The sequence below is a fragment of the Bos indicus x Bos taurus genome, chromosome X, assembly GCF_003369695.1.
Source record: "Bos indicus x Bos taurus breed Angus x Brahman F1 hybrid chromosome X, Bos_hybrid_MaternalHap_v2.0, whole genome shotgun sequence".
Classification (NCBI taxonomy): domain Eukaryota; kingdom Metazoa; phylum Chordata; class Mammalia; order Artiodactyla; family Bovidae; genus Bos; species Bos indicus x Bos taurus.
This window is the reverse complement of record NC_040105.1, coordinates 126294244-126312854: the sequence shown is the minus strand read 5'-3', so window position 1 is coordinate 126312854 and position 18611 is coordinate 126294244. Positions and strand designations below refer to the sequence as shown.

At 37.4% G+C, this 18611-nt stretch overlaps 1 protein-coding gene across 2 annotated transcripts in view; it reads left to right on the top strand.

The window, feature by feature from the left end:
* Window positions 1-18611, top strand: part of SLC9A6 (solute carrier family 9 member A6) — a 50895-nt gene that overhangs the window by 9480 nt on the left and 22804 nt on the right. For both annotated transcript variants that reach the window (XM_027533631.1, XM_027533632.1), the window contains 9 exons: window positions 1048-1125; window positions 1398-1474; window positions 1779-1891; window positions 4159-4264; window positions 10574-10715; window positions 12835-12940; window positions 13236-13324; window positions 15621-15734; window positions 18190-18301. In XM_027533631.1, coding sequence (XP_027389432.1) covers window positions 1048-1125; window positions 1398-1474; window positions 1779-1891; window positions 4159-4264; window positions 10574-10715; window positions 12835-12940; window positions 13236-13324; window positions 15621-15734; window positions 18190-18301 — 937 coding nt within the window. The remainder of the gene's footprint in view (window positions 1-1047; window positions 1126-1397; window positions 1475-1778; window positions 1892-4158; window positions 4265-10573; window positions 10716-12834; window positions 12941-13235; window positions 13325-15620; window positions 15735-18189; window positions 18302-18611) is intronic.

The window sequence follows — 18611 nt, the reverse complement described above, 5'->3', positions numbered from 1 at the left end:
TCTTCCCAACTCAGGGATTGAACCGGCATCTCCTGTGTCTCCTGCGTTGCAGGCGGATTCTTTACCCACTGAGCCAGGAGGGATGCCCTTGTGTTGTATACTGAGCACAATTTAATCTTTCTTTGATTCATAAGGGCCTCAACCTGAGTATCAGGTACTGTACCATGGTGTGCATGAAACTTGATGTAGGTTGGTTTCAGTCTTACTGGCTCCCAGACATTCCTGGAGCTGCTTTCTCCTGACCCATTCATAGTTCCCATCCTGACGTGTCTCAGGGCCTCATATCTCTGTTTTCATCCACCCTTGACCATTTGCCTCCACATATGCTTTCTACATTGACAGGACTTGGCTTTTACAACTACTTGGTTGTGTTTTTGACCATCTTTAATGCTTTTCAAAATTTCACACAAACTTAAATTTTACTTTGTAGCTAGAGCTTTTTTCTACCTGTGGAAAATTCTAGTTCCTTAAAAGCTCTAGGAAATGAACTTTTAGCTTGGCTATGTGTGTAGCTGCTCTGTGTTCATGTCAAATCCTACTGTAGCCTTATGAACAGAAGGGGACATCTATATTATTATAGGGAATAGATAGTAAAAGAAATGGGCTGTCAGGACTAGAAATCTGATTTGTACAGAAACTTTTTATATTATGCTATATACCTTTAGAGATGTTACCTATGCAAGAACTCTGTTTCCTCTTGCCAACAATAATTCTGTACTCCCAAATTTTATGTTACCAGTTTGGGGCCTCTTTTATTTAAAGCAAAGACACGTTCATACTTTCTCTTATTTTGAAGAGTGTTACTATCATTTTAACCTACTTTGCATAGATAGGATGTAACTGATTGTTCCAATGCTATCTCCTTGTCATTTGGTTGAGAAGTGGAACACCAGCTATCCTGTATGAAATATTTTTCAGTTACCACAATGGTACTGTTCTTGGCTTTCACCAGTTTAACATTTAATCTTTTTTTCTTTTTGCTCATTTCATAGTGTAATAAGAAATCTTCTGAGCGAATTCATCTAAAAGAACTCTTTATTTTAACAGGTTACTTTTGATCCAGAAGTATTTTTCAACATATTACTTCCTCCTATCATATTTTATGCAGGATATAGCCTGAAAAGAGTAAGTGCTTTTGTATTTCATATGCTTTGAACACCCTTACACTCCACGGGCTTTACTATCGCTGCCGCTCAGAAATGGCCAGCTCACCCCTCGCTTCTCCCTCTCCTGATCCTTTTGAGATGCTGAATTTAATGCCTGTACGAAGTCTCTCTTAGTTATTTCTTTTAATGGATAATGCATTTAATATTAGCATAGTACACTAGAATATGAAACCTTTTCTTTTAAAAATAATTGGTGAATATTCTAACACAGTAAAACTTTTTTCCTATCAGAGACATTTCTTTCGAAACCTTGGGTCAATCCTAGCATACGCTTTTCTTGGAACTGCAATTTCTTGTTTTGTAATTGGGTGAGTATTTGAAGCTTAAAACACTTTTAGCCTTCAAATTATAATTTTAAAATAATGCATATTTGACTTCTGCAATATTGTATTCTTGAATGTGTCTAAGGACTTTTGTAGTAAAATGTATTCATATAGGTAATAAGTTCTTTGAATTTTCCTTAAGGCTAAGGCATTACGATATTTAAATGACATGCAGTAAATGCGGGTTTAGTCACAAAGTACTAATAGTAGACCCGTCTTATTCTTATTGTATTCTAACTTCTTTCGCAGTTGATGTTTTTTCTAAAGTAGACATATGTTTATTGAACAGATCAATAATGTATGGCTGTGTTACACTGATGAAAGTAACTGGACAACTTGCCGGAGATTTCTACTTTACAGATTGCCTGCTGTTTGGTGCCATCGTATCAGCAACTGATCCAGGTATGTTTTACATGAATATGGAACTTGAGTAGTTAAGGTGTACAGTGTTTTTCCAACAACACACATGCATGTATTTCTTGCTTTGAGGTGTAGAATTCAGTATTAGGTATTCCCCATCTTGCTATACTTTCCAGTTGTGGAAGGAAAAAACAAAATTCATGGATCCTTTTGGCTTAAGCACACAATTTTTTTCCTCTTTATTATATGTCCTAATACTGGTCCACAATTTGATGCTTTTTAGATGAGGACCGTAAAGCATTTCCTTCAAGAATTTTAGGTTGGTCTCTATCCCAGGTGACAGGGTATAGAAGACAAACTGTATTAGTTAAGAATGGGCAATGATGATACATTTCCTTTCAAGCTTCTAGAAAACAGATCCCTAAAAATCTGTTGACATTTAGCTAATCTGAATTTAAGAGTAAGAAAAATTGTTCTAAAATGACTGTTAGAAGGCCATTATACAAACAAGTGTGATTTGGGGCCATTGGTGGGTTGTAATATATATTAAAGAGCTATTTTTAGAAAATTGGCTTTCTGATTATGGAGTAGTTTTGATATTATCGTGACGTGACAGTGAATTTTGTTGTATTGAGTTAGATGAGTTAGACTGTAGTTTTCCTGATATAATATTGGTGATCTTCACAGCTACATTCAAATTAAGAATTTAGAGCATGTTTAGGCTGACGATGTAGGGATAAGAGCAGAGATTGCATTTTTTGAACTAAGGACGCAAGTTTTCTTTTACTAGATTTTGTTTTCTTGGTAGGTTTGTTTCGTTTTACCCTTTGACCTTGTAAGTTAATAATCTTCTTTAATTATCATCTAGCATAATCAAAGTTTATCTCTGAATTCCTGTGTTAACTCTGATAACACAGGGCATTATAGAATGTGGGAAAATATGCTCTATACTCTGTAAGAAATGATTTTAAGAGCTCAGAGGACATTTTAGAGAGGCATTTTTGTAGTCTGGCATTTTTAAAACTGAAAAGCAAATCACCTCCTTAAAGACAGTCGAGACTGCCCCCTTGTTGTTTGTAGCTATTCCCATTATCAGTATGAAGATGGGATGGTTTTTGCAGGAAGCTAGTGGTCTCTGTTCTCCATATTCTCTTACTGGAAGCAAAATCCTCAACTTTTCAAAGTCTAGGAGAAATCTCAGTCAGTTGGACTGGCCTACATTACTTAAAACTTCTGGTTTTGTTTTAGTGGGAGTATTGCCTGGATGGCTCAAGCAGAACTGTTTTGCTTATATAAAGCTGAATGGTTATATTTCTTCTGAGTTATATAGGTATTTACCCCTATAATAATTCTATTATTTTGCAGTTGTTCACTTGATAGAAGGGGGAGCCATAGGTTCTTTTTAAAATTTTACAGCATTGTTCCAGCCCTCCTTTTTGCCTTCTCTTGGTTAGCTTTGATATCAGGATATTCCGGATGAAATGCTTTGCAGTGGACACTTTATCTTTTAAAGTACAAGCTTCCTGTTTTTTAGTTGGCATTTGAAGAGGTTCTCCCAACTCTGGTTGTAATAATCTTTCATGTTTGCTTGAGTTTATCTAGCAAGTGAGCTGTACGTGACTCAGCAATTAAAGTTACAATGCAACTTCAGTCTCCTCTGATTTTCTAAGAATTCTCATGTAATGGTTTTCTAAGAGAAGGTTTTTTTGTTTTTGTTTTTTTTTCCCTCTCAAGCTGAAATAGCCTGATAGTTGTCCTCTTATTAAGTTAAATATAGCAGCTGTAATTCTGGTCATAAATTTTATGCCAACCGGAAACCAAACTCGTGTTTTCATTTCCCACTGTCTCTGCTAAGCTGGTATGCTTGAAATTTACAAGTCAAATAGAAGTGAGTTATAAGGCTCCAAGGAAAAAATGAAGTTTGCAGCAGGAAATGCTTTTTGTAATAGTCTTCTTTATCAAAGATTAATGATCACCTGGTCTGTAAGAAATTCTGAATGTATTTTTTATGGGAAAGAAATGTACAAGGCAAGATTATTAGCATTTGCATAAAGAATGTAGGCCAACTCAGTCCTCCAAGGTTATTTTTGACTGTTAGAAAAAGGAAGGAGATATTACAGGTACACAGTTAGGGAAAAGAAAAATATTGACATAAAATTACTGAATCTTTAATATGGTATGAATGTTTGTTAGGATTGAATTCTGAGATGAAGAAAGGAATTTCCAAATAACTAGTATGATCATCTATGGAGGGAAATATGTTATATTTGTAATGTCTTAATATTCCTGTGACTCTTTCTACTTGCTAGTGACTGTTCTTGCCATATTCCACGAGCTTCAAGTTGATGTTGAACTCTATGCACTTCTTTTTGGTGAAAGTGTCCTCAATGATGCTGTTGCCATAGTGCTCTCTTCGTAAGTGTGTTGTTTTTTTTTTCTTATTTTATTCTCTATGTCGAACATTAGGATTCTAAGAACCAGAAGTCACTTATTGAGTAGAGTAGATTATGAATAGAAACATTTGAAAACCTGAAGCATTTTCCCCTGTGAATAAATATATGCTTATAGATAACATGGAAAATTCATAGAAACCAAAAAAAGAGGGGAAGGAATATATGTATATGCATGGCTGATGCAGTTTGCTGTGCAGCAGAAAATAAGACAACATTGTGAAGCAGCTATACTCGAATAATTTTTTTTAAAAAATGCACAGAAGAAAAGGAAGAAAAAGCGACATGTATCCCTGACACCTAAAGACAATTACTGTAAGCATTCTAGGACATTTTAAAAATTTCTTTTCTTCTATACATAATATTTTTACATAGTTGTGATTGTAGTGTATATGTAATTTTGCATTCTGTTTTAACATGGACATTTTTTCTTCAAATTGAATTTTTTGGCATAGCTATATATTCACATGGTTCAAAAATCAAAACTATATAGAAAGGTATACATTGAAAAGTCACATTCTCACTCCTGTCCTCATCCACCTATCCCCTCAGTCCCTTTAGGTAACCATTTTTATTAGTTTCTTGTGTATCCTAGTGTTTCTTCAAATGCAAGCATGTATATGAATAAATATTCTTAATTTGCCTCATTTCATATTTTAAAAGTAGCATGCTGTATATGTTCTATACCTGACTTCCTCTCACGTAACTACATTCTGGAGATCTTTCTGTATCAAAGCCAGGAGTTTCTCATTCTTCATTTACAGGCACATAGTATTCTGTGTACAATACTATGAACTGTACTGTAGTTTACTTAATCAGTCTTCTATTGCTGGAAACATAAAGGGTTTACAATTCTTTGCTATCTCAAATAATGTTGCTGTGATTAACTTTGAACTTGCCTGTTTTATATGTACATTAGTATATTGATTATTGGTAGGATAAATTCTCAGAAGTGAGATTAGTGGGTTAAAGGGTAAATACATTTGTAATTTTGTTAAATTGCTAAAATGCCTGTCAATTAGCTGTTTTGCATTTTAGCCACCAAATTATGAGAGTGCCTGTTTCCTCACAACTTCACCAACATGGCAGACTTTGCTATTTTTGCCAATTTGATGATTAAGAAATACTTCATACTTTAATCCATATTTCTCTTATTTAACATAATCATTTCAGAAACTTAATTTTTAGAAGTGCTAAGTAGTATACTTTTTAAATTTATTTTTTTAATTGAAGGATAATTGTTTTACAGAATTTTGGTAAAGAATCTGCCTGCAATGTGGGAGAGCTGGGTTCGATCCATGGGTTGGGAAGATTCCCTGGAGAAGGGAATGGCTACCCACTCCAGTATTTTGGCCTGGAGAATCCCCATGGACTCCATGGGGTCACAAAGAGCTGGACACTTTTTGAAAACAATGAAAATGAGCAGTATTTTAATCTAAGTATAGAAATCACTATATATGCTACTAGAAGATATTTGCAGGTGAAAGAGTGGATGTGAACCTCTGAGGAGCTGTGGCCTGCCAACTCACTCCTACTAAGCAAATATCTAACCCTATAGACAACTGCCTTTACTCTACACCAGAACTTTCTACAAGAGAGAAGTAAAACTCTCTCACCTTTCCTCCTTACTTTTATTTCTCTCCTTAATTTCCACTTCATTAACCATAAAAGAGCAGTCAGTCACTGACTCTGGTTTACACAACTTGATTTACCCCATTGTCTAACTGCAAAGTGGAAAATTATCCTTTCTGAGATGTAACACTAATTCCTTAAATGTTGTGCATGAAGATGTGCAAAAGATCAGATCTTCTTTTGTGAATGTAGTGCATATAAATTCTACCCCCTCTACCATATTTATTGCCAGAATTTTTTGCGACTGTGGTGGCTCAGATGGTAAAGCATCTGCCTGCAGTGCAGGAGACCGAGGTTTGATCCCGGGGTAGGGAAAATCCTCTGGAGAAGGAAATGGCAAACCACTCTAGTATCCTTGCCTGGAAAATCCCATGGACAGAGGAGCCTGGTGGGCTGCAGTCCATGGGGTCTCAAAGAGTCGAGCATAAGTGAGCGACTAACACTTTCACTTTCGTAGGAGGTTCCTAACTGAAGTGCTTGGCATTACGTTTTTCATCATCTTTCGTTTGCCTTTAAAAGTACATTAGATAGCTCAGCTGGTAAAGAATCCGCCTGCAATGCAGGAGACCCTGGTTCGATTCCTGGGTCGGGAAGATCCCCTAGAGAAGGGAATGGCTACCCACTCGAGTGTTCTGGCCTGGAGAATTTCATGGATTGTATAGTCCATGGGGTCTCAAAGAGTCGGACACGACTGAGCAACTTTCACTAGATGTGAATAGTCTACTTTGTGTTGACTTCTGTTTGGTGATTTTCTAACGTGTATATTCTGTAGAAACAGCCTTGTGGAAAGAGGGGGACCCCTTCCTGAAGGACTTCTCTTAGGCAGTTAACAGGTTAAGATATCCATTCTCGAAATTTATGTTAGAAGTTGTTTTTATTTGTTTTTTGACCTGTTAGATTGACAGTAACTTTTTTTGTTGTTAATGTCAATACTTTAATCTGGTGAAGGTGGAGTGAAACTGATTCCCTCATTGCTGTATGAGGTAGAGCTTATGTACTGATAGGGTTGTGTATACCTAGAGATGGTCTACGTTGAATAGTATTCCTCTGAACGGGTATACCATGATTACCCTAGAGACCTAAGTTCATACTAATTTAAAATATGTTTTGAGGGTCATTTACATTTTATAAAATGTAAGTATGAGTAGACAAACATGACAGAAACTGTTTAGCTTTACTAGTCACCAGAGATATACATGTGAAATTAGTGGCCATTTTTACCTATTCAGTTACCAAGAACAAAATTGTTAATGAAAAATAGTTACTGCTGGTAATGGTCTACTATAGTCATTCTTAACTGGGGACAGTTTTGCACCATTACCACCCCCCAACCAGGGGATATTTGGCAACGTCTAGGGACATTTTGGTTATCAAGAACAGGAGGATGTTGCTGTTGGCATCTAGTGAGTAGAAGCCAAGGGTACTGTTAAATAATCCTTCAATACACAGGACAGCACCCACTACCCAACAAATAATTACCTGGCCCTGAATGTTAGTAATGCTGGGATTGAGAAACCCTGATGTCGTTTTAAAACTGCATCACTTGTACATTGTTATTGACATTGAAATTGGTAGTACCTGCTCTTTTGTATTTTATCTTTTGTCATTTATGATAATAAATTAATACATGTTTTTAACAAAAATTTAAAGTATCTGACTTAGTAGAAAATTCCTGAAATTTCAGCTCTCAGAAATAACCACTTATTAATGTTTTCATCCAGATTTTTTCCATTAAGATATTAGCATATGTATAAATAATATTAATTTTTAAACAAAATGGCATAGCACTGTACATACTTTTCTGTAACTTTCTTCTTTCACTTAGACATTGTACTACATTAATACCTCCTTTATCCCATTGTATGGATACACTACCAATGTACCTCCGCAGTTCCCTTGCTGATTAATATTTAGTGTTTTCTAATATCGTATTATTGTGAATAGCACTGCAGTGAATATATTTATATATAAATCTTTGTGAATCCTTGAGAGTATTTCTGTAGGATATTTTTTGAAAGTAGAATTTCTAGGCCATTGGATATCATTACTAAAAAATGAGAGATATAGTCATATTTCCCTCTTAAAATATAATAAAGATTTAGTTGAAAGCTATTGCTCAACATGTAAAAGCAGCTATAGGTTTAGTTAATACCTTGTTTCTAAGAATGTAGAATGGGAAAACAGTCCAAAATTTGTAAAAAGCACAAATATGTTCTTTCACACTGTTATTTATAGTAGCAAAAATATTAGAAGCAACTTTAAAATGTCCAATAGTGAGGAAATGGTTAAATAAATCATGTTATATCCATTTGGACCATTTTGATGTCTTAAAAAACCACGACTAGAGAGACTGTAGTCATTCTTATTGTCAGTTGAAGAAGCAGAATTCAGAACTGTATGTTCACTATGATTACAACTAAACATGAACTAGCATGCATGTAACAAAAAGATTGAGGACATAAGGAGAAGGGGGTGACAGAGGATGAGATGGTTGGATGGCATCATTGACTCAATGGACACGAGTTTGAGCAAACTCTGGGAGATAGTGAAGGACAGGGAAGCCTGTTGTGCTACAGTCCATGGGGTCACAAAGAGTTCGACACAACTGAGTGACTGAACAAAAACAAAAAGAGGGGGAAGAAATACAGAAGGAAAATAAGAGATCTGTCAGGGTAGTGGAATGATGGGGTGATTTTCCCCCCTAAATTGTACATTGTATTACTCTCAAGATTTTTTTTAAGTATTCATAAAAATGCTGCTGCCTCAAGTTAAAATGTTGACTGATGTAGAAAAGATGAGTTAAGATTTCAATCCAGAGGCCAGCATTTGAAAAGGAAGAAGACAAACCTGTCATGTGTTCTCAGCCCACCATGCTTTTCCTGTACATTTTAGTGATTAAAGAATAAAATAATGATTAATGTGAATCTTGAATTTCCATGAACTACTCCAGGGAAAGTGATCTCAGAAGGCATTGCATTGATACTTTGTTCCTGTCAGCATTTTGAAAACTATGGCCAGAGAGAAAGAACGTATTTCCTTTCTCCAGCCAGCTGCTATATTTTCATGCTATAATATAGTCAACTCTAATTTACAGTGGTAGGGTCCTTTATGTGTAGGTAAGATAGTATGACGTGAAAAGCCATTTCATATTCACTAAAACAGTAACAGATCTACCAATCACAAAATGATCTGGTCACTTTGAAGATTTAAATGCAGATTTTATTATTTTTTTAAATTTAATTTTATTTTTTAACTTTACAGGATTGGTTTTGCCATATATCAAAATGAATCTGCCACGGGTATACATGCGTTCTCCATCCTGAACCCTCCTCCCTCCCCATACCATCCCTCTGGGTCCAACCCAGTGCACCAGCCCCAAGCATCCAGTATCGTGCATCGAACCTGGACTAAATGCAGATTTTAAAGTTTTCAATTCAGATTGAGTCTCAGAAATTTCTATATTCCATTACCAGAAATTCATATTGGAGTTATACTTCAATAAGATAGGTAAAATTAGGAAATGTTAGCTTGGTCTTAGGTTTTGTTTTGTTTTTTAACTTAACTAGGGAGGTGTGAAGAGAACTTCGTGTACGTGGTATAGCAATGTCATTTTTTAGCCTCGAATCAGAAAAAACAAAAATCAGCAATAACCACGGGGAGAATTCATTATATTCTTAGGAATGTGTTTCTTCTGCTTCTTTTCTTTGACATGACTTGTGTGATGTCTTTGAGTCTGGATTCATTATATAAACACTGGTACTCAATTAACTGTGATGAAAACTGACTTAGTAATGGTAGGTGCTTTTGCCAGAGACCCACTAGCAAGAGTGATTTTCTCAGCTGTGTTTAGTTCCTGGGGCAACTGTTTCAAAAGAAGTATTTTTAGACCAGATTTAGACTGTGAGTTCAAGATGGAGAGTGTCCCTTCTAATTACCTGTCTTGGCCTCTTACAGAGTGACTTTCTTTCAGAAGTTTAGGTGAAGGATTCAGCTGGGTATGCTAAAAGTACTGTTGAGTGGACTCTTAACTCCTTGGAAGGCCTTTCAAGCCCTTCTATCTATAAAAGTCCATTTCAGTGAGTGAATAGATAGGAGGTTCTGGGCCATCTGGTATTCTAAAAGTTGAAAGGGTTCTTTAGTCATCCTTTTTATTTTTCCCATAGGAAAAACAAAATGTGACTGGATTGAGTATTGAACAGTGTTCTTTATATTTTTATGCATACTGTGTTGGAAACGTGGGGAATTTTTCATGAGTTTGTTCATATTATTAGTACGTTAGGGCTTTTAGGCACTCGGTACCAGTAAGTAAACAGTCACAAAAGAATAGTGCTGCATGGTATCTTGAGATGGGAGGAAAAGGCTTGGTTCGACCTTCATAAAGAGGATCTTACTGAATAACATGTTCTACCTCCTGAAATTGTCACTTAACAAAAGCTGAGTTTTCTTGTTAGCTGATCCACTGCAGCATGTTTTGGTAACCTTTGGTCCTTATTTTGGCAATTCAAATCCAAAGTTTTGGGGTTTTACCCCCTCTTATTTCATCATCAAGCTTGACACTAGGTAATTTTTAAAATTTTTTAGATAATGTTTTAAAAGTAAAAGTTGCTTCTCGAAGAAAGAGCCATTTCTTTCTCTTTCGTAGCTCAATAGTAGCATACCAGCCAGCTGGAGACAACAGCCACACCTTTGATGTCACAGCCATGTTCAAGTCTATTGGGATTTTCCTTGGAATCTTCAGTGGCTCTTTCGCGATGGGTGCTGCTACTGGAGTGGTGACAGCTTTAATATCCTTTTATTATACTTATCTTTTCTTGTTAACTTTACAGAGTAATGTAATACTGTGTTCCGTGGTCTCACCTACTTCTGCAATTGACATCATGTTATAATTATTAACCTTATAAGCAAGTGCTTGGTTTGAATTAGGCAATCATCTTTACCAGTAAATAAATAAAAGAATTTCATTGCTTTGTGTAGGGCTTCATGCCCTTAAACACTCACTATGGAGTTCTGTTTAGACATAGTGACCTTTTGGGGGTGAATTTTAAGGGAGAAGGCGATGGCACCCCACTCTGGTACTCTTGCCTGGAAAATCCCATGGATGGAGGAGCCTGGTGGGCTCCAGTCCATGAGGTCGCTAAGAGTCGGGCACGACTGAGCGACTTCACTTTCACGCATTGGAGAAGGAAATGGCAACCCACTCCAGTATTCTTGCCTGGAGAATCCCAGGGACAGAGGAGCCTAGTGGGCTGCCGTCTATGGGGTCGCACAGAGTCGGACACAACTGAAGTGACTTAGCGGCAACAGCAGCAGCAGATTGAATTGATATAAAGGTAGATATTTTCCAAAGAGCCCCTTGGGTGTTCCATGTGGCTGTTCAGCCTGGCATCCTTTTGCTCTTCATTTAATAGGACGAATAGGAATGTATGATCTTGATACCAATTGAATAAAATAAAGTTCCCGGCTTAGGATAGATGGGAGTTCATCTTAGCTCTCACCGATTTTAACCTTATGCTCTCAAGTCCTACACATTACCACTAGTTTGCTTTTAGAAACATTGAGCCAGTCATTCTTGTATTCATTCAAAAATTTTTCTTTTTTTCTTAGTCATTGCAGTTTCACGTTCATAAGTTAAAATATAATAGAAAATGACAGTTTAATAAATGAATCTAAATCTTCTGTTATTGGATTCTTTAAGTGCAAGTATACCTAAACTTCTGGAACTTCAATTTTCTGTTTTATATCAAGCTTTTAATTCTTCAAAAAAATTTCTTGATTATCTGTTATATACCACATGCTATGCCCTGTGTATCACAGATAAACAAGGCCTCTTGTGGTGTCTGCCTTTTGGAACTCCTAATATAGAAGAATTGCTGGCACTGCACTCCATGGGACCTCAGTGTAGGAAGGTGGAGGGTGAGGAGAGCGTGGAAGATGAGTAGGATTTGATCTCTAAAGAGCTTCCAGCTCCAGAACTTTCAAGGTACTTTCATAGAAAACAAATACTTTTCCAAGAATATATTCATTTTCTGTACTTAGTTTTGTTCTGGAAGAAGCTTGTCTTAGGGCTTTTTTTCAGGCACACTGAGCCTTAAAGGGACAGTGAAAACAGTTCTGAAGAAGGACCAGGCCAGCTAGTATCTCTTTCCTAGCCTAAGTTCCTTGAGGAACTTTATCATTGTGTTGTAGTACACATTTGTTGAAGGGAATGTAGACTACAGGCTGAGATTTGCCACAGCTTGATACAGGCCCTTCCACTGGCAACTATCAAATACTTGTTATACTAGTATGAGTGAGTGACATGCCTCAGTTTCCTCATGGGATACTCTACATCACAGAGAGGATTAAACATCAAATCTCATGAAAATGACATTTTTACTAGGTATAAATTGCTATTATTATGGAAGCTGTCTTGCTTTGGGTCTCAAATTAATAGAGTTGGCATATTGTGTATCTGATCTGTCACTCCTGTCCTTTACTGTCATGTTTGTTCTTTACTTGGATTAGGAAGGCAACCCACTCCAGTATTCTTGCCTGGAAAATTCCGTTGACAGGGGAGCCTGGTGGACTATAGTCCATGGGTCTCAGAAGAGTCAGACACAACTGAGTTACTGAGCACGCACACACACTGTTCCTTACTGCATGGTTTCTAACAAAGCATGTGATACCCATAAAACAATTGGATGGACTAAGCTGTAGAGCTTCCTCATGGAAGGGAGGACTGCTGACTCCTTAGTACAATGCTTGTGTTCAGAATTTCTTCACTTTGGTGCCTCCTTATTCTGTGACTTTTGTGTTAGAGACTAGAGAATCCTTCTGCTTTCAGGCTTGCCTTGCTTCAACTATTATTTTTTCTAGTAACACTTCTGTATTATGAGATCTTGTTATCAACCTTGACAGTCTTACGTGACAAAGTTCACCAAATTACGAGAGTTCCAGCTGTTGGAGACGGGCCTGTTCTTCTTGATGTCCTGGAGTACCTTCCTCTTAGCTGAAGCATGGGGTTTCACAGGTAGGTTACTTTCTCCTTTTAATTGTAAACCCTTATAGGGAGTGACTTAGCCAGTGATGTTTTTTCTATGTGTGGACCAACTCCTCTAGTGTTTGAGCACTCTTGTTAGGGTTGGCATTTATGCTATCATTTTAGAATGTAAAAGATTTTCAGTGGAAGCGGTTCCTCTCGACAAAGTGAGTCACAACTGAAAAATTTAACACTAAACATCTAATTTACTTCTATGAATAAGATCCTTAGTATAAAAGTTGGGAACACGCCTTTGATGTGAACTCGGAACTCATTGTCTTTATAGGTGTGGTTGCAGTGTTGTTTTGTGGCATCACACAGGCCCATTATACGTACAACAACTTGTCCACAGAGTCTCAGCATAGAACTAAACAGGTAAGAGAAACTATAGTTTGTCAATAAACTTTTTTTGCAGCAAAACAGTTTTTTTTTTACTTTAAAATAATCTTTGTTCTGTTCAAAGTGATGTCTGCTCACTTCAGTTCCTCTTCTGTTGGCTCCAGAAATAGATGAGACTGGCAGATTGAAGGGTGACAGCTTTTAGGGTAGAGATAGATCAGCAGAGTAGCCAGGGGCTGTTACTATTGTGATTCCAATGGTCAGTTAGCTTCTTTTCCTTGTTTTCCTCTAATAGCTTTTTTTCTTCTAGTTTTATTGAGTTATAATTGGCATACAGCACTGTCTTAAGTTTAAAGTGTACAGAGTAATGGTTTGATCTGTATACCTCATGAAATAGTGACCACATCATGTCGTATAGATACAAAATTAAAGAAATAGGAAAAGTTTTTTCTTGTGATGAGAACTCTTAGGATTTACTCTTAACAACTTTCATATATAACATATCACAGTGTTAATTATATTTATCATATTATGCATTACATCCCTAGTACTTGTTTATCTCATAACTGAAAGTTTGTACCTTTTTATTTCCTCTATCCAGTTCCCCTCTCCCTACAACTTGCGTTTGGTAACCACACATCTGATGTCTTTTTTCTATGAGTTAGTTTATTTTTGAAGTATAATTGACCTATGACACTGTGTTGTATGTGTATGCTCAGTCACTTCAATCATGTCTGACTCTTTGTGACCCTGTAGACTGTAGCCCATCAGGCTCCTTTGTCCATGGGATTCTCTAGGAAAGAATACTGGAGTGTATTGCCATGCCCTCCTCTAGGGGATCTTCTTGAACCCACACCTCCTGTGGCTCCTGCATTGCTGGTGATCCTTTACCGCTGAGCCACTGGGGAGGCCTGTAACACTATGTTAGTTCCTCTTATACAGCATAGCAATTTGGTTTTTATGTACATTTCAAAATAATCACCATGATAAAAGATAATACCTTATTATTGACTATATTCCCCAAACTGTGCCTTTCATCCCATGACTCATTTATTTGGCAACTTAAAATTTGTACCTCTTAATCTCCATCACCTATTTCTTTTCTTCCCCCAACTCTATCCCCTCTGGCCACCATCTGTTTGTTCTCTGTATCTATAACTCTGTTTCTGTTTTTTATTCTTTGTTTTTAGAATTCACATATAAGTGAGGTCACATAGTATTTGTCTTTCTCTGACTTATTTCATTTAGCATAGTACCCACTAGGTCCATCCGTATTGTTGCAAATGGCAAATTTTAATTCCTTTTCACGGTTGAGTAATATTCCATTGTGTGTGTGTGTGTGTGTACACCACATCTTATCCATTCATTTATTAATAGGCAGTCAGGTTGCTTCTATATCTCGGCTGTTGTTAATAATGCTGCCGTGAACGTTGGGGTGCATATATTTGCTGATCTCTTAAGTTCAAATGCATTTCCCCCCCTTGCCATGTTTACTGTTTTTGATATCATATTTTACATCATTTTGTTTTGTCTCTTATTGCAGATATAGATTATTTTACTACCTTTGTCTTTTAACCTTCCTACTAGCTTTATATATGGTTGATTTATTACCTTTACTGTTTATTTGCCTTTATAAATGAGATTTTTCCTTTTATAATTTTCATGCTTCTAGTTGTGGCCTTTTCATCACAGTGATGTAAACAGGTGGAGGTGGGCAGGTAGCAGGGCAGGGAACAGAGCACAGGACTATAATGTGCAAGCCCTCACTCTCTTAGTGAGGGCTGAGACCCATGTAAAAAGTGAAATCACATGGCAAGCTGGTGTGAGAGTTGTCATGAAGCACTCTGTACCAGGATAAAATGATTTGAACTGGGTCTTACAGCCTGTAAAGAGGGAAGTGTCTGGGACCTGCCATATTTAGGAATTAATTGAGTCAGGGTGTAGAAGTCGAGGGTGGCAGGGATACCACTTAGGGTCCATCCCCAGCAGTATCGATGGGAAGTGATGAAAGTTAGACTAACGCAGTGGCTGAGACAACCAAGAACATTCCAAAAAAAAAAATTGGCAGGGTTTGGAGGATGAGGGTGAGAATGACTGAATATGGGAATTGAAGAAGGGAAGTTGATTGGGCAAGTGAAGGGGAAACATTTATGGCTTTTTCTGTGGGACCAGAAATGTCATCTCTACATTTGCTTCCCTCTGAATCGCATGTTTTGGAGGATATACATGAACATTACATATTTGAAGTATCTGTTTCAATATCTTAGTAATACTCATGTTTTCAAATTAATGTAGATTTTTACTGGACTAACCTTTTGAAATTTCGTTTCAGTTGTTTGAGCTTCTCAATTTCTTGGCAGAGAATTTCATCTTCTCCTACATGGGACTGACACTGTTCACCTTCCAGAACCATGTCTTTAACCCAACATTTGTAGTAGGAGCATTTGTATCCTTTATTATGTATTCTGTTTTGGAAACTTCTTTTTAAATTGAGATTTGCACGTGTTTTCTTGGGGGTCGGATGATTGATAAGAATTGATAAGATTGATAAGAATTGATAAGGATACATATATTTTTAATATAAATAATATGTATAATAATATATATAATATTTTCCTCTGAGCGAAGTAAATAAGGATTTCAACTCTTTTATCTAGTCTATGCTATTTACGTTTTTGTTTATTGCACAAATAATACTGACAGATTGAAATGACAAGAAAAAGTCTCTTACCATTCTGCCAACTCCAAAAGATAAAACTGTTTGTCCTCTGTTACTGAAGGGAAGAAAGAGAGATTGGATGATGGAGAGCAGTTTGCAGTCTGTGCCACAGGGCAGTAGTTGAAAGATGATGAAAGATGGAAGGAGGCTTGCCCACTCTTTCCCTCTCCACCACCCTTCTTTTTCTCTTTCTCATTGAGTTTTTAAATCCTAGTTGAAAAGGAGACACTGATTACATGAAAGAGAGCAAGCAATAGTGCCAACTTCACAAGAAGGCAGGAAGAGATGGAGTCCAAAGCACATGGGGAGGGATGGGCCTCCAGAGGGAAGAAGCACAGTTCCGCCATTGTTCCAGGAGAAGGTAGAGTATGTAGAGATGAAGTATGTACATTTCCAAGATGGCATTTCTCTGATTACTTCTATTTTTATCTGAAAAGCAGGAGGTGAGATCATCTGCTGAAAGTGAGATAGGAGCAGGTGGCCTATCAGTTATCTATTATGTAACAAATTACCCTAAAATTTAGCAGCTTAAAACAACAAACATGTTATTTTGCAGTTTCTGAGAGTCTGGAATCCAGAAGCAACTTAACTGGCAGGTTAAGTTGGCAGGCTCCAGTATCCCTCATGAGGTTATAATCATGCTCTGGGCTGGGACTGTACTCTCTCAAGACTTGACTGGGGATGGAGGAGCCACCCCAAGCTCACTGACATGGCTGTTAGCTGGAGGCTTCAGTTCTTCTCCACATGGACCTCTCCATGGGGCAACTCACAACATAGCTTCCCCAGGGGAATAGAGTGAGATGAGAGAGCACCAAGATGGAGTGCAAAGGGCCTTTTATGACCTAGTCTTGGAGACAGTGTGCCATCTGCCTTCTGCTGTTTTCTGTTGATCACACATAAACCCTGGTAAAGTGTGAGCTGAGACTACACAAGGGTGTGAATACTAGGGAACCCTCTAGGAGGCTGGCTCCCATAGATGATAGGAGTTTTGAGGAAATAGTTGTTGCAGAGAGTAGAAAAGTGCATTGAGCAAAGAAATGCAGTAGAATCGCTGAGCGGTGTTAGGAACCCATTTGAGTTTGAGGAATAAATCTTAAAGTAGAGTCAGCCTGCCCTGTTGTATTACTTTATCCAGGACTATTTAGCTATAAGCATGGAGAAAACAGATAGCTGAGTCCATCTGAATTTGGAGTTTTGTCAAGTTGGTGCAGTGAAAACAGAGGGGAAAGGGATTGCTGAGTATTGGAAAGAGTTTTATTAAGATGCGTCTAGAAAAGGAAATGAAGAAGGGAGAGGACTGACTGATGGAAAAGCAGAGGGGTCTTTGGACTGGAGGTCCCAGTGAAATGGAAGAATTATCTGCAATAGATGGATGTGAAACATGGAAAGAAAAATTGTGGTCAGAGAGTGGGATGTTTGAATTAGTGATTTTCAAAAGAAGTAGTATTTTAAGAAACCACCTCAGAATGAAGATTCTGCCAAAAGAGATTGTTGGAAATATTTTCTTAGTTAAAACTCTAAGTAGGATCTGTGTTAGAAACTGAAGTATTACTGAAATACTATTCTACCGAGTCTTAGTCTTCTGAGAATGAACTTCAGGCAGAAACAGATAAAGCCTTATTCATAAGAGAAGAACCTTGACTTGAAGACTCCCATGAGATCAGTAACTTCATATCCTGCTAGTCTTTGAGAAATTTTTAAGCAGTCAAGTGGCTTGAATCCACAGTACTTACCCAGCACCAAGGCTAAATATTTTCTGTAGGTTTTTGAGTCTGTTAAGAGTTGAAATTCCTCAAAACAGAATCCTACCATGGAAATTGACTCTTAGCAGGAGATACTTGTTCTCCTTCTGGCTGTATTTGTTAGGATATAGGTTTGGTTTCATGTGGCAATTACCAAAGTTAACCAAAGTTTAAAAAAGATAGAAATGTATTTCTCTCTCATATAAAAGTCTGAACTGGTGTAGCAGGCTCTGCTCCACAAAGTCACCAGGGACCCGCACAGCCTTGTAACCATCCTTAGGGAGTTGTCCTTGTTCTTAGGGACCCAGGTGGCTCCCCCCTCAATCGTTAGCCATAATAGCAAAATCCTAGAAATAGTACAAAAGTCCAGTGATAGGAATGCATGGTCTAAATAACGTTAACAATAAAAAGAATTATCCTTAACGTATTAATAATTTTAGATTGCTATTTTCTTGGGAAGAGCTGCCAATATTTACCCCTTGTCCCTCTTACTTAATTTGGGTAGAAGAAGTAAGATTGGATCAAATTTTCAACACATGATGATGTTTGCTGGTAAGTTTTAACTCTCTATTTCTTGCCTCCTCCAGTAAACAACTCACCGTGCATATACGAGTCTGATTTTAGATGGAAATAATACGCCAATAATATATTCAGTGCAGTTCAGTTGCTCAGTTGTGTCTGACTCTTTGCGACCCCATGAATCACAGCACGCCAGGCCTCCCTGTCCATCACCAACTCCTGGAGTTCACCCAAACTCATGTCCATAGAGTCGGCGATGCCATCCATCCATCTCATCCTCTGTCGTCCCCTTCTCCTCCTGCCCCCAGTCCCTCCCAGCATCAGAGTCTTTTCCAATGACTCT